Source organism: Nerophis lumbriciformis, linkage group LG07 (assembly GCF_033978685.3).
Source record: "Nerophis lumbriciformis linkage group LG07, RoL_Nlum_v2.1, whole genome shotgun sequence".
Classification (NCBI taxonomy): Eukaryota; Metazoa; Chordata; class Actinopteri; order Syngnathiformes; family Syngnathidae; genus Nerophis; species Nerophis lumbriciformis.
In genome coordinates, this window is record NC_084554.2 from 35,898,192 (window position 1) to 35,914,477 (window position 16,286).

A 16,286-nucleotide genomic window follows, 5' to 3' on the forward strand; every position below is an offset into this window, starting at 1 on the left:
CATGACCACATATCCGTGTCGTTTCTGTCCTTGCAGCTGGATGCGGACGACGTGGAGCCCACGTTCGACGAGCGCGAGTGTCACGACGAGTACTCTGAGATGCACATGCCCGTGTAGCTGCCTAGGCTGTGAGACTCGTCCTGGAACACCTCCTCATCACCATCACCTATTAGTGACAAAACAAGCCAAGAGGGGACCTTTAAAGCTCACTTCAAGAACAAGCGATCATGTAGGTTTTTATTATTCATATTAAATAGTATTTCAGGGGATTCCAAGTGATCTGACAACGCTATCACGTTAAATCGAGTTGCAAAGTGATTCTTTTAGCCCTGAAAGGTTGCTCTGATTCACATTGAATATGTGATGAATATAGAGGATTTATATTCACACTTACTGCTGTTCAAGTTAGTTTTTTGCGTTTGTCATTGTTTTTCTTTTTTAGCTTACCAAGTGCCTTACATGACATAACTGTGTACTGGGAGGATTTTGATCCGAGTCGTCTTTTGCCTTATTTTGACAACCTCCCACTTTACTTTACCCGCCTCTTGAAGAAGCTAGTAGCACTTAAAAAAAAAAATGAAGACACCAAATCAGACCAGTAACTTTAATTCAATGTTTTAAATCTCCAAATTCTTATTGTTTTATGCTTACTGACTGACTACCTGTCATTATTGTGTTTTTAACCGCCGACAGCAGTTTAGAAGATTGCCCAGCAGAGGGCAATAAACTTTTCTGCCTCAAATATTATTTTAGATTTTTTTTTTAAACTGCAAAACAACACTCGCTTACACATTAGAGCCACTAACACATGTTGTTACTAGAGCGCTAACATAGTCCGCAGAGTTATAAATACTAAAAACTGTAAAATTGAGTTGTCACTTGGGTTGTTTGTGGGATTGTTTGTTGTCACTACATTGCCAAACTCTCATAGGCTCACCTCCTACTAAAAATGTGACATTCCAGCATTAATCATTGGCGAGTAACTGTGTGAAAACATATACAGTCAACTGCATTTTGAGAAAAGACTTGTGGAGACAATCTCAAATTGCGTTGGTGAGAGGGAAGGATCTTAAATTGTGTGTGGGGCGAGGATGTTCGCGTGTGTGTGTGTTGTATGTCATGTTTTTTCAGCTGTGGCATGGATATGTAGCTTTGAGTGTGTCAAAAAAATAATGTCCTGTTACTGTTAAGTGTTGATGTTTGCGATATTGTGCCTGTTTGCTGTCACAAATTTGCACAAAATCTCAAGTGCCTGCAGGGTACCTAGCAAGAGATGGGCTGCAAGCATCCAGTAAATGAAAAAAAAACTCTTATTTATCTATCGCAATGTGAGGCCTTACTGCTGTTATTGGGGTTATTTGGAACACACACACTGATGAAGGGGATTGTTTTTGTTTGCTTGTGGATGATGTGAAGGTGTTCTGTGCGTGTCAGAATGATGAACACAGAGGCCACTACTGATGTTCCCTTGTACATTTGACGGTTCAAATATTGATGACAAATAAAAGCTATTTTCTATTTATTGTGGGTGTCTTCTTGGCTTGGCATAACATTTAAAGTTACATGTCGTTATTTATGCTAATACGACAGCTAAAAAGCTAACTGTATCACTTACATCTGGTTAACTCAGGGGTCAGCAACCCGCGGCTCTTTGGTGCCGCCCTAGTGGCTCGCTGGAGCATTTTTTTTAAAAATATTTAAAAAATGGAAAAAGATGGGGGGGGGAAAAAATGTTTGTTTTGTTTGAGGACAAACATGACACAAACCTTCCCAATTGTTAGAAAGCCCACTGTTTAATATGTTTGTGTGAATGCTTCACTGATGAGAGTATTTGGTGAACATCTTTTGTCCTACTAATTTCGGCGGTTCTTGAACTCACCATAGTGTGGAATGTGACGCAACAGTTTGTTTACCGGTACATGTAAAATCTTCCACTCCTTTGTCTCATTTTGTCCACCAAACGTTTAATGCTGTGCATGAATGCACAAAGGTGCGCTTTGTTGATGTTATTGACTTGTTGGAGTGCTAACATGCTATTTAGGCTAGCTGTATGTACATATTGCCTCATTTGTAGGTATATTTGAGCTCATTTAATATCCTTTACTTTTATCCTCTTTGTATAAAATTTAGTTTTGCATGTCCCATGATACATTATCTGTATGTAATATTTGCTGCATTTCTGATAGTTGTTTGTGTGCCACGTTGTTCCAGACCATAGCAAACGTTACCTAGCTTGCCAAAGATTGTAATGAATCTATTAAGAGAAGACAGCCTGCCGTTTCCTTTAACTTGGACACACCTTTTGCCATTAAAAGCCAGTAATTTCCAGGTGTTATGTCACCTTCTAAGTAGCCTCTGATTTACTAATGGAGTCATTTTGTTAGTAGGCTATTATAGCTGATATAGACACTTACGTCATGTGTTGCCTTCAATTTAAGACTTTTATACGGCTTTTAATTTTTTGCGGCTCCAGACAGATTTGTTTTTTGTATTTTTGGTCTAACATGGCTCTTTCAACATTTTGGGTTGCCGACCCCTGGGTTAACTGCTTAGAATTATCATTTTCAGTACCCGGATGTTGCACTCAACACGCCTCAAATGGTGAGTGTGCAGCGAGGCCGTGAAATTCATGCTTTTGGGAACTAAGTAGGCAGTGTATATGGTAGTATATTCATATGGTGTATAAAGTAGTATATTTAAGTGTACTGACAGAAGTGTTCGCTATGACACACATCCCACTAACTATCGGGTCGCCAAACGCTGTCTGTACTCCGGAACTAGCCAATAAGCTCGTGATATAGCAAATTTAGAGATATACTTTGCACTTTTATGTATTTTTAATATCAGAAAGTATCCCGTCCAACTATTTGTGTCAATAAAACTATGCTCCATATGTATTTTAAAAGTGCTACATGATGCTAACCAGTGACTATACTCCCAACAGAAGCAATATGCCGCAATGTATTCTGGGAATTGTAGTATCAGATGTGAAACATGGTTACTCACTGGCTTGTTTAGACATGAAAAAAGATTTTGCAGTCAAAATTGCTTTCTTGTTGGGGTTAGAAGACAAGGTTCGATGAATACTGTGCTCATTATTTAATGATGCACTGTTATCTCAACATTAGCAAATTAATACAGTTAAAAAGTTGAGTGAAATCTGATTAATGCAATCTAATTAATCTTATGAAATTAAATTATACAAAACCAACTTTTCTTACCTGTTGGTCCCTGCTGTTGTGTAGTTGGGATCTGCGTAAGTCCCAAAAATTTGAAATCAAACCGTGAGGCATTGCGGTGATATTTATAAAATAATCTTGCCTTCCTCAATCCTTTTGCTGAACGAGCCGTTTGGAATTTTCCCCAAGTGGGACGTCTTTTCCAGATGTGACATTAGAGGATTATCCCAATATGGTGCAAATTTACCCAGAGTGCTTTGCGTGTGCCCACCACTTGTAGTCAATAAGCTCCTTATTTTTCTCTTTCCTCTTGTTGTGGGGCAGACTGGCCTCATACATGGTCATGCATCCTCCACTGTTGCCATTTTTAAAACATAGTAGCATAAAGTTCGAAATTAATTTAAATTGTCAGTAAACTCGTTATAAGCTTTATAACTACAACAAAGATGGCAGGGAGAAGACACTGTCGAAGTGGAGGCACGTAAATCAGATCGCCCACAAAATTGCACATCCTGAAGTGACGGTCAGAAAGCGGCCTGAAAACTGTCTGTAAAACATAATCTATGCAAAATTTTGACCAAAGAACAACTATTACATGGTATGTAGACAACAAGGAAGTGTTTTAAATGTAGAAAAAAAATCATAATTTGACCACTTTAATTGATCATTTGACACAAACACTTCATTTAAAATGATGTAAAAGCATTGCATGTAGGAAAATGTCTGCCCTAAAATGTGAAGATGTTACTGTAAATGCCAGCATTCCACACGGTCTGTCCCTACAGGCTGTCTCCTCTGTTGGGGGAAAAAAGAGGGCAGGATATTCCCCGAAACAAAGAGGGTGGTACGTTATTTAGTCTGACTGCGACAGAAACAAGAAGGAAGATGGCTGCTTTGCTGCTGCTGTTGCTCAGTGCTGGAGCTTTGTGTACCTGTGCTGATGCACAAGAGGCTTACAGTAACCTTCCAGAAACCCTCAAGAAAGGTGTAGACTTGTCTCTGGAGAAGCTCAACGCTCACACCGGAATCCAGAATCATTTTCTCTTCTTGAGGAGTGTCACGCAGTCCAACGTGGAGGTACTTTTCTTGCTTTAGCTGACCTGTGACCTTTTCAAAAGAATATGAGGATTTTCATTTATGTGGATTTAATTCTCTCTATCTTCTCCTACAGGCCGGATTCGATGTGGTCTACATCTACCACCACTTCTACCTTAAAGCCACCCGATGCCAAAAAGGAACAGTGGATCCAGCAGGGTGTCATTTCAGGAATGACGTTGTAAGCACGTTTACGGGAAGAAGAAAAAAGAATGCGGAATGTGACCACAACGGCTTGTCCTTACTTGTTTTTGTTTGCACCCGTGCAGCCCATGATCGACTGCGCCATTTGTTACAAAACATTCCAAGGAGAGATTGAGCAAGAGCCGAAACCGTACCTCAACTGTCTGCACAAACCGGCCGTCACAGCGGTGGGTCCCTTTCGGTCTGCTCTCGTGTTTCTGTTGTTAAAAAGCAGAAATGTCTAACTTTTCCCCTGGATTTCTATTGGCAGGAGGTGAAAGTGAGCAGAGTGGAGCATTGCAACAGGTTGGCATACAGCATCGGAGCAACAAACCTTCTGGCATCGATCGGAACAAAGTGAATGTTGACTTGTGCAAATGTATTTGTCCTACTTATTTTGACTTCTTCTGGAGCATTAAAGCAGAGTCAGTCCATTTGTTATGATCAAGCTACTGTAATGTCACAGTGTTAACAAAAATATAATGAAGTTTAAATAGGCAACAAAATTCCTGTCTATGTATGGCCTTCTTTTAAAGCATTCAAACCATTTACAATTCTTATTTCTTCCTTGGCTAGAAAATTACATAATAAATATAATAATAAATTAAAGCTGCAAGCAGCGATGGACGGGACCAACTTTTGCTGGTGTTTCCTGCCTTTACCCATTCAACATATCTTTATCTGCACATTACCTTCCTTCCCTGCATCCTGGGGACACACTGGTGCTTCTTTCTTTCACCCATACAACATATCTATGTAATCATGTAATTTAACCTTCTCTGCATAGTAAGGTCACGCTGGTACTTCCTGCCTGTACCCATTCAACCTATTTTCACCCGCACATTACCTACCTTTTCTGCATATCGGGGTCACACTTGTGCTTTCTGCCTTTACCCAGTCAACATATCTTTACCCGCACAGTACCTACCTTCTCTGCATTGTGTGGTCACGCTGGTGCTTCCTGCTTTTAAGCGGCCATCTTGAGACGGCAGCAGCATCAGCGCAGCGGTTCTTTGAAGGCTCCTAAAATCAAAACCAGAGCAGTTATGAAAACTCTTTCATCAACTTTTAATCAGAAGAATTCAATCTCTCTCCTGTGATAGTTTGAAGCCGACACGACAAACGCTCTCAGAGGAGATAATGTTTAAAAAAAAGGTGACTGTTTTGACCCCACTTTTGTTTTGAAGGGGGAATTGCAAACTTCCTGTTGATTTTTGCTGGGGGTTGTCAATAAATGAAATGTAGGTCTAAGTGAGACATACATAGAGGTTTTTGTTTCATGTCTCTACGACATTCCTACTGGAAGTTACAAGCAGTTTTGTCTGTGTTTTCTTCCTAGGAGCAGTTTTGTCTGTGTTTTCTTCCTAGGAGGCGCGAGGGCGCAATATTGAGTTTTCGGGTTTGGTTTTTTATTAGATCGCAATTTCCGCCAGTCCTGAAGTGTGTGTTCAGTTTGGTGAGTTTTGAAGTATGTTAAGGGGGTCAAATTACAGCTAAAAGAGGCAAAAATGACTGTTTTTACAAAATGTTTGTTTTGAAGGGGGAATTGCCAACTTCCTGTTGATTTTTGCTGAAGGATGTCAGTGAATTAAATCTAGGTCGAAGTCAGACCTATATAGAGGTTTTTGTTTCATGTCATTCCTATTGGAAGTTACAGGCCGTTTTGTCTGTGTTTTTTCCTTGGGGGCGCCAGAGCGCAATTTTGAGTTTTGGGGTTTGTTTTTTTTATTCGATGGCAATTTTTTGCCAGTCCTGATGTGTGTGTCAAATATGGTGAGTTTTGAAGCATGTTAAGAGGGTCAAATTAAAGCTCAAAGAGGTGGCGGTATAATAAAGAATAATAATAAAACCTTACATATTCAATAGGGTCCTCTGTCCCAAAGGGACATTGCGGTCCCTAATTATATTTATATTGATATATATATCATATATATAAAAATAACATAATAAATTACAAAATAAAACCTGATTTGAAAGTATTTGCAGCAAATTCAAGACAATCACACTGCAGTTTTATGCTGTATTACCTGTAATACCACTTTTGTCCTTGTGAGGCAAGAGTGAGTCAAAATGGAGTGAAGCCGGAAGTAAACAAAAGTGTTATCAAAAGCAAGAAAGAATGGAAGCGTATTTACAAATGGTCGTACAAACCTTAGTCATTTGTGTCATTTATGTCATCAATTCTTAAGTGAGTTATGAAGCACTTATAGACCAGGAAATGAAAATCGACCTTTTTACCAGCTAGTTTCGTCTCATGCTACGGAAGTCAGCATTCCTAAATTGTGGTAAAAGTGACAGATTGTCTGGCAGCATAGCGCTCCCTGTTGGTTTGGAGTGTAAGTGTAAATTGTAAGCAAGAATACAATAAATACTTGCAGACTTTTAGAAATATTTTTAGTTTTCCATTATTAGTTAGAAAAACTCCAGATAGTTAAAAAAAAAACACTTTTATGTAGAGATGTCCAATAATGGCTTTTTTTTTGCTGATATCCGATATTCCGATATTGTCCAACTCTTAATTGCCGATTCCAATATCAACCGATACCGATATATACAGTCGTGGAATTAACACATTATTATGTCTAATTTTGTTGTGATGCCCCGCTGGATGCGTTAAACAATGTAACAAGGTTTTCCAAAATAAATCAACTCAAGTTATGGAAAAAAAATGCCAACATGGCACTGTCATATTTATTATTGAAGTCACAAAGTGCATTATTTTTTTTAACATGCCTCAAAACAGCAGCTTGGAATTTGGGACATGCTCTCCCTGAGAGAGCATGAGGAGGTTGAGGTGGGCGGGGTTGAGATGGGGGCTCGGGGGGAGGGATAGCGGGGGGTGTATATTGTAGCGTACCAGAAGAGTTAGTGCTGCAAGGGGTTCTGGGTATTTGTTCTGTTGTGTTTATGTTGTGTTACGGTGCAGATGTTCTCCAGAAATGTGTTTGGCATTCTTGTTTGGTGTGGGTTCACAGTGTGGCGCATATTTGTAACAGTGTTAAAGTTGTTTATACGACCACCCTCAGTGTGACCTGTATGGCTGTTGACCAAGTATGGCTTGCATTCACTTGTGTGGGTGAAAAGCCGTAGGTATTATGTGACTGGGCTGGCACGCAAAGGCAGTGCCTTTAAGGTTTATTGGCGCTCTGTACTTCTCCCTACGTCCGTGTACCACTCCGTACAGTGGCGTTTTAAAAAGTCATAAATTTAACTTTTTGAAACCGATACCGATAATTTCCGATATTATATTTTAAAGCATTTATCGGCCGATAATATCGGACATCTCTACTTTTATGTTGTTTTCTCTTCCAATTGAAGTAAATCCTAGTTGATGTTGCCTCTGGTTAGAACTTACAATTAGTGTTTGTTTGGTTCATTGGCTAAAACCTTTGTGACTAATGTGTTCGGATGTATCCACAGGTGCTACATCATTAAAGACTTTTGCCATAAGTGACCCACTTTCCCGTAAATGTATCCTCCAGGGAGCTGAACCGTGACAAAAGTGGGCCCCACTCAACCCTGTTGACCTTTCGAATTGTTTTGAGTCTCCTCATTGCTCATTGACCTTGTTTCCAGGATGTGGCTGAGTGGGCCAAGTGTGTAAAAACACAGAATGTCATGCAGCTGCATGTTTTTGTCAAGACAAGCCTCAGTGTGACTCCCCACGGGCTTTTACTGGAAGAGGAGATAAAAAGTTGGCGCAGACGCTGCAAGACGGTCCTTGTACTGAGTCCTCAGCAGCCTTCGCAGGACTTGTTTTGGAGCTTGGTGTTTGCTGGAGAGACAGACAGACAGACGGACACAAAGGGTTGTTCACCCCGCAGTGGACTTTCACTCTGAGGAAGATGGCGGTCGTGTTGAAGCTGCTGCTGGTTTGTGTTGGAGGAGCCCTTCTGCGGTCGGCCCAAGCCCAGGATGCCTACGATCAGCTCCCAGAAGACTACAAGAAAGGAGTGGACCTCGCCTTAGTGCATCTCAACTCTCATTCCGGGGTGCATCACCATTTTCGCTTCCTGAGAAGTCTGGAAAAGTCAGACGCTGAGGTAAAACTTCCAAATATACTTTTTTTTTTAAACTATCATTTTATTTATTTGGAGCAAGTGATTTATTCATTGTATACATTTAAAGTGGCATGTTTTTAGCAACACATTTGTTTACTTTTGATCATTTCATTTGTGCAAAACTATATTACGCTTTTTGTTTTCATGCACATATTTTTGTGTATTTCAAGCAAGTTGAAGCATTTAAACCAGGGCTGTCAAACTCATTTTAGATCGGGGGCCACATGGAGAAAAATCTACTTCCAAGTGGGCCAGACTGGGAAAATCTCGGCACGATAACTTAAAAATAAAGACAACTTCAGATTGTTTTCTTTGATTAAAAATGTATGTTGTTGTTGTTGTTTTTACACTTACATGTTGCGGTTAATAGTATTTTATCTTTATTTGTTGTTATTTATACTTTTTGAAGAAATTATGTGATAATGTTCATTAGTCAACGCATTGGTGTTAATTTTCAATCCATCAAGATAAAAACATAATATCAAAATCTAATTACAGGATGTTATTTATGTAGTTTGATAATTTTTCTCGACTGGTGCACTAACATCATGTGTTTTTGTTTTTTTTACATATTAAAAGTTAAAGTACCAATGATTGTCACACAACACTAGGTGTGGCGAAATTATTCTCTGCATTTGACCCATCACCCTTGATCACCCCCTGGGAGGTGAGGGGAGCAGTGAGCAGCAGCGGTGGCCACGCCCGGGAATCATTTTTGGTGATTTAACCCCCAATTCCAACCCTTGATTCTGAGTGCCAAGCAGGGAGGTAACGGGTCCCATTTTTATAGTCTTTGGTATGACTCGTATGTAGCATCATCTACAAAGATACAAAGAATTGCTATCGCGACATCCAGTGGACACATTTAGAACACTAGTTTATTTCATTCAAAAATGTTGGCTCATTTTTATACATAGCAAACTCATCCCGCGGGCCGGTTAAAACCTGTTCGCGGGCCGGGCCTTACGTTTGACACCCCTGATTTAAACTCTATTTTACAGCACACTTTGAGATTCAGGTCAATGCAGATTAGATTATCTTGCATATATCCTTCCAGATCATTCATGGATCCTTGGTCTTTCTAACTTTGTTTCTCAAGCGTCAAATGTAGTACGCTATAATATATACATATATATATATATATATATATATATATATATATATATATATATATATATATATATATATATATATATATATTCAAATATTTATCTATGCTTCATAGGTTTGAAACTGAAACAGAACACTGGGATATCTCCTAAAAATGTGTAGTGACCTCATTAGGGACTTTCAAATTAAATATTCACATTTAGATTGCATGCAAACAGTCGGAAAATATATTTTCTATCGAAAGAAAAAATGCGAAATACCCCCAAAAATAGTATTATTGATAAATATGATTATTTAAACATATTTAAATAATATTTAAACAATTTTTGGGGGTATTTCGCATTTTTTCTTTCGATAGAAAATATATTTTCCGACTGTTTGCATGCAATCTAAATGTGAATATTTAATTTGAAAGTCCCTATTGAGGTCACTACACATTTTTAGGAGATATCCCAGTGTTCTGTTTCAGTTTCAAACCTATGAAGCATAGATAAATATTTGAATATATATATATATATATATATATATATATATATATATATATATATATATATATATATATATATATATATATATATATATATATATTCAAATATTTATCTTTATACATATATATATATTCAAATATTTATCTTTATATATATATATATATATATATATATATATATATATATATATATATATATATATATATATATATATATATATATATGTATATATATATATATATTATACAGCGTACTACATTTGACGCTTGAGAAACAAAGTTAGAAAGACCAAGGATCCATGAACATTGATAAATACGATTATTTAAACATATTTATATATTTTTTCTGTTTAGTGGTGTGTCTTCAGTGTTGCTTTTGGTTGTTTGTTGCAGTGTGGCTTCAACGTGAATTACTACTACCACCACTTTCAACTGAAGCCCACCAGGTGCACCAAAGGAAGGCCTTCCAAGGACCAAAAATGTCCCTTCAGGAACGACAGAGTGAGAAATAGTATGATGAGTATTTTGCATGTGAACATGAGGATCATTGACCGTATGTCCTTGCAGCCTCTCATGGACTGTGCGGTGTGTTACAAGACTGAAGAAAACGACATCCGAGCTGAACCTACGCCTTACGTTCACTGCATCCAGAGGCCCAGACTCACTCAGGTATCTCCTCTCTTGATAGGCTGAATGGACCAAAGTCTTGGAATACCTTTTAATCCACCTTTTTTTTAAAAAAAAGGTTAATTTGGCAATTGTTTGCTTTCAATATGACTAGCAAGTCTATAAAATACATAAATTCCCCACAAAATATTTACACAAACACATCCTGTAGATCAGTGTTTTTTTGTCTGGTGTGCTGTGGGAGATTATCTAATTTCACCTATTTGGATTAAAAACATTTTTTGCAAACCAGTAATTATAGTCTGCAAATGATGTGTTGTTGTTGAGTGTTGGTGCCGTCTAGAGCTCGGCAGAGAAACCGTGTAATACTCTTCCAAATCAGTAGGTGGCAGCAGGTAGATAATTGCTTTGTAAATGTCGGAAACAGCGGGAGGCAGTGTGCAGGTAAAAAGGTGTCTTATGCTTAAACCAAAAATAAACAAAAGGTGAGTGTCCCTAAGAAAAGGCATTGAAGCTTAGGGAAGGCTACGCAGAACGAAACTAAAACTGAACTGGCTACAAAGTAAACAAAAACAGAATACTGGACGACAGCAAAGACTTACTGTGGAGCAAAGACGGCTTCCACAATGTACATCCGAACATGACATGACAATCAACAATGTCCCCACAAAGAAGGATAAAAACAACTGAAGTATTCTTGATTGCTAAAACAAAGTAGATTCGGGAAATATCGCTCAAAGGAAGGAATGAAACTGCTACAGGAAAATACCAAAAAAAGAGAAAAAGCCACCAAAATAGGAGCGCAAGACAAAAAACTACACACATGAAAACACCAAAACACTCCAAATAAGTCATGGTGTGATGTGACAGGTGGTGATAGTACACCTACTTTGAAACAAGAGCTATAGTGATGCATGCCTGGTTATGGTTTAAAGTCATATCCAACAATTGCGACAACGACTTTTTACTGTCAACTGAGTTTATGATTTCTGCTGGTGGTGTGCCTCCAGATTTTTTCAACGCAAAAAATGTGCCTCGGCTCAAAAAAGGTTGAAAAACACTGCTGTAGATATCATTAGGACCCTCCCTTTTAGGGGGGAATAGTCCACCCAGATTCTTTAGTTCTACGGCTGTCCAAAGTGATGAGAAGTGACTAGAATTTAAGTTGAACAATTTCTTCGACAAAGAAGGGGTAAGTACAAACCATAGTAACACCGGCGCTGGTAGATGGAACCGAGCTAACTAAAAGCAATCTCTAAAATGGTCGCCCGCCTCTCACGCTTTTGTCCATCTTGGCTGCAACACCTTGACAGGGATCAAACTGAAAGTTAACATGCTTGTCCCTTCGTCTCGTTCCTGGTACCTCTTCTTCCAGAACCTAAATGAGATTCAATGTGTGTGTTTTGCAAGGAATAGGAAACACAGGGTACATTCATGTCATGTCCTCGAACATAATGCTCATGTACAGTTTAGTTCACTCCGCCCATAGGTGGATAAATAGTCCTCTAACAATATCCCAATACTTTTGTCCATGTGGTGCATATCTGCTCAGGTCATTTTAGCAAGCGGGCCTTCAAGAACAATTGTTGTTATTAATCTCATGGTTTTTACCCTCTAATTTAAGGAAATGGTGACGACCAGGCAGGAGAACTGCAAACAAATGAACTACAACACCGGAGGTCTGACACTTTTAGCCGTGCAAATGTGATACAAACACGCAAAAAAACAGGTGTAATGTCAAACAAGATGCTAACAAATCTTAAAAGTAGTGTGTTGCGTGAATCTCATATTGCAAGTGTAACAGCTTTTATGCGACAATCTAACTCGGCTTTGCTGACCATTTATGTAAGGTTGATTCATTAAAAAAAATCTGTTTCATCTGTGTGGAGTCTTGTCATTTTTCACTTAAAGTTTGCCAATTCGGGAAGAACGGGCCTGTTTGTCGGATACATTATCCATCCATTTCCATCCATTTTCTACCGCTTATTCCCTTTGGGGTCGCGGGGGGCGCTGGAGCCTATCTCAGCTACAATCGGGCGGAAGGCGGGGTACACCCTGGACAAGTCGCCACCTCATCGCAGGGCCAATCGGATACATTATGTATTTTACAATTATTTTATGGGAATTTACAAAATAGGTATAAGGCTCACCTACATAGTCTTTTCTAGAGTATCAATCAATCAATGTTTATTTATATAGCCCTAAATCACAAGTGTCTCAAAGGGCTGCACAGAGTAAGACTTTTTGTATTTTTTGTGTAAGAAAATGTAAAATATTCAGCTCATCAGTGTTTGTAGAAAAAAAAAATTAACGTCAGTTTAGATTGGTATTAGCTAGCTAACAAGTAAAATGGTTGTTAGACTTGATGCTGGCAAATAATACCAGCTGTGGTTGGTCGTCACATTTTATCCGGGCTTGGTTGTCACACACATGATCATCCATGCGTATCACATGCAGGGTGGCCCAAAATATGTTTGGTGTTTATATTCCTTACTCATTTTGTGTTAAGCGATGCATTAAGAGATGTATTTATGAACTTTGCAATTCAACTTTCACCTCACAATGAGTCAGACTGTCTTGGAATGAGAATGAGTTTAAAAATGAGTGGTTTACAGTTTTCACCTTAATCTTTAATTGCAGATGTTTCGGGGGAAAAAAAGCGCCCATTTTTGAAGAACGATTTTGTCTCTCGGTGCATTGACGAGCACCTTGTGTCAAGAACAAATCTTATTAACAGTGAGAGTGAACTGTCAAGAGTGAGGCCTCACCTCCCTCACTATAAATATAGAGGTGGTAAATATAGAGGGAATGGGTGATTACAACACACATGTGTGATTACGACATATGGCTTCTATTTGCACCCACTCAAAAGCGGATGATTCAATAGTCATCAAGACGAGCAGAATATTTCACACGTTGAAGTGAATTAAACATGGAAATAGAGCAGCAACATGATGCACGCTTGCATCAGAGCTTTTTCACAACACCCTGACTTTCTCATTTAGCTTAGTTGGGTCAACAAGATGACATAATCAATATACATTTTTCATGTGCTGGCTTTGAAATGAAATCATATTTTGTGTATTTATGTCTTGCATGTATGGTGGAACTGAGCAATAAAGAAGATTCTTTGAGATCTTTGAAAAGCACTTTTTTTTTTCTCAAAGAGTAAAACCAGCAGATGGCAGACTAGAGTTGTGCTGGCCTCAATTTGACTGCACTACTACCGTAATCCTTCTCAAGAAGACCACAACTCAAACTGAAACACGCGTTACAGTTTGCTCTGACATAAAAAAATAAGTGATTACGTTTTAAAATGTCATAACTCCGGTTTTCCGTTACAATCTTGACACGCAGTAAGCCGGTTGCGTGTCGTTGCAATCGCAACCAGTATTTGCAGGCGCGTTCATTTAATGCTATTACGGTAACTGTACGCCATCTGTTCACTCTCACACAGACGATACTGCACATTTGAGTATCAATCCGATAACAAGTAGATGCAAGTCCAGTATTAATAATACCGATATTTTACGTAATTTTTAAACAGATCTTTGAATGTTTTTTGCCTTTCATTTTTGATTATTATAATAATCAAAGCATAATTACACACAATAAGGATTTTATGGAAGCAAAAAATATCAAGAAACCTACATATATTTGTATTTGTATTGCAACAAGAGAAATAAAGTAATACAAGTATCCCCTTACAGTAGCAAAATCAAGTTCCATCCATCCATTTTCTACTGCTTGTCCCTTTCGGTGTCGCAGGGGTGGGGGTGGGGGTGGGGGGGGGGGGTTCTGGAGCCTATCTCAGCTGCATTCGGGCCGAAGGCGGTGCACACCCTGGACAAGTCGCCATCTCATCACAGGGCCAACACAGATAGACAGACAACATTCACACTCACATTCACACACTAGGGCCAATTTTAGTATTGCCAATAAACATATCCCCTAAATCCCACATTCTTTATTTTCATGTACATTATGGGTGTCTAATTCAGTAAAAACATTTAAAATTCCATTCCGTTTTTTCAGGTGGTCTGTCATAACGTTTTTAGCATTCAACCAGACATTGTGAGTTTTTGTATTAGTGTTCCTTAAAATAGATATACCGGCTCCTAGACACATTTTCCCCCTCTAATTTGGCTCGATCCCGAGTCAAAATAATCCCCCAGGCCTGATATATATGGAGTTATCTGCTGACGTCACACTTGGGGAAAATGTCACAAATTGGGCAAATTCCAAACGGCTCGTTTGGAGAAAATATAAGGGAAAGCAAGATTGTTTTCTAAATACCCCCACAATCAGTTGATTATGCAAAATAATTAAATAAAAAAAATACTTTGGACTTTTTGCCCCCAAAGCACTTGCGTGCATCTACATGTAAAAATATAATCAAATGTGTAACATTATGAACAATAGAACACATATATATTAGTAATAGTAACTAAAAAAAATGTTTCGTTTTTCTGGTATCGATTGGTATTGATATTGGTATCGATCCTCCTACCCCCTCCGAGCACACACACGGTGCTGGCTTGGACAGAGACTCACACACACACACACACACACACACACACACACACACACACACACGCACACACTCCCAGACACGCTTACACACACACACACACACACACACACACACACACACACGGAGCTTCGCACCTATCGGCTAGGACCATAAATCATCCTCCATAAAAACCAGCGAGCCATGGAGCTACCGCATTGACCGGGGAGCTTTCCACGTCGAACCCGCCTTGCGTGGACCGCCTACGGCGAGTTAGGCGCGAGGGTTTAGCAGCCTGACTTGAGTATTTAATTCCTAGCTAGCGAGTTGCGACCATCTGGTGTGCTTTTTATCTTAAAGGAGGTGTGGCGTCTCTCTTTACCAGGAAGACAACCTAAGTATTACATCTTTATTTTCCCCATTGAGATGTTTTGAGCGTCACGCCGGCTACAGCGTCGTCCCGTGGGGCTTCATCCCGCCTCCGCGGCAGTAAAACAAGGCAAGAACGCGTCGGTGCTCGTGGTGATACTGCGGGCGGAAGAGGGGGCTGCACTTTGTCACCGAACAGCCTGAAAAATGACGATGTCCGTCCCGGAGAGGAAATCGGGATCGGAAGGAAAAGAGGAGGAGAGCGAGGATGAGAGCGAGATCCTGGAGGAGAGCCCCTGTGGACGCTGGCAGAAGCGCAAAGAGCAGGTATGGTGGGCGTGTCTACTACGGACGTGCATCTTTCCACGTACGTGACTGGGGTACATAAACATTAGGTCCACTTTTTTTTCAGTGCTCAATCTAATGACATCCAATATAAGCATTGCCAAAGTAATAACGCTCATTATTGATTGACACCATTATAAAGGTATTTAACATGCATTATCAATTGTGTATATATTTTCAATTCATATATATAAGGGGTGTGGGAAAAAATCGATTTGAATTCGAATCGCGATTCCCTCGTGCGATTCAGAAGCGCTTCTCATTTTTAAAAAAATCAACTTTTTTTTTTAATTATTATTTTTATTATTATTATTTAATTA

General features: G+C 39.1%; 3 protein-coding genes across 10 annotated transcripts in view; all 3 read left to right on the forward strand.

Annotated features, from left to right (window-relative positions):
* The window catches only part of slc4a2b (solute carrier family 4 member 2b), a 48,871-nt gene extending 47,349 nt beyond the window's left edge, over window positions 1-1,522 (forward strand). For all 6 annotated transcript variants that reach the window (XM_061965285.1, XM_061965280.1, XM_061965282.1 and 3 more), the window contains one exon: window positions 37-1,522. In XM_061965285.1, the coding sequence (XP_061821269.1) occupies window positions 37-117 (81 nt within the window). In that variant the 3' untranslated portion in view covers window positions 118-1,522. The remainder of the gene's footprint in view (window positions 1-36) is intronic.
* Window positions 1,523-2,560: 1,038 nt separating this feature from the next.
* On the forward strand, window positions 2,561-4,882 carry LOC133609574 (uncharacterized). 2 transcript variants are annotated; one of them, XM_061965287.2, is made up of 5 exons: window positions 2,561-2,601; window positions 3,965-4,256; window positions 4,351-4,455; window positions 4,544-4,645; window positions 4,729-4,882. In XM_061965287.2, exons 1-5 carry the CDS (start codon window positions 2,576-2,578, stop codon window positions 4,816-4,818), a joined length of 615 nt encoding a protein of 204 aa, XP_061821271.1. In that variant the 5' UTR covers window positions 2,561-2,575; the 3' UTR covers window positions 4,819-4,882. The 2 variants fall into 2 exon arrangements, with proteins under 2 accessions (XP_061821271.1, XP_061821270.1); XM_061965286.2 differs by lacking the exon at window positions 2,561-2,601 and adding an exon at window positions 3,728-3,777.
* A 10,484-nt stretch (window positions 4,883-15,366) lies between these two features.
* The window catches only part of LOC133609571 (nuclear receptor-binding protein 2), a 45,618-nt gene continuing 44,698 nt past the window's right edge, over window positions 15,367-16,286 (forward strand). For both annotated transcript variants that reach the window (XM_072913511.1, XM_061965279.1), the window contains exon 1: window positions 15,367-15,948. In XM_072913511.1, the coding sequence (XP_072769612.1) occupies window positions 15,829-15,948 (120 nt within the window). In that variant the 5' untranslated portion in view covers window positions 15,367-15,828. The remainder of the gene's footprint in view (window positions 15,949-16,286) is intronic.

Bases quoted from the DNA above. Each gene is read 5' to 3' on its own strand.
- LOC133609574 (XM_061965286.2), top strand. From the start codon at position 3,743: ATGCAAAATTTTGACCAAAGAACAACTATTACATG. The intron at 3,778-3,964 runs GTATGTAGACAA...CTGTCCCTACAG, and splicing joins CAAAGAACAACTATTACATG to GCTGTCTCCTCTGTTGGGGG. The intron at 4,456-4,543 runs GTAAGCACGTTT...GCACCCGTGCAG, and splicing joins GTCATTTCAGGAATGACGTT to CCCATGATCGACTGCGCCAT.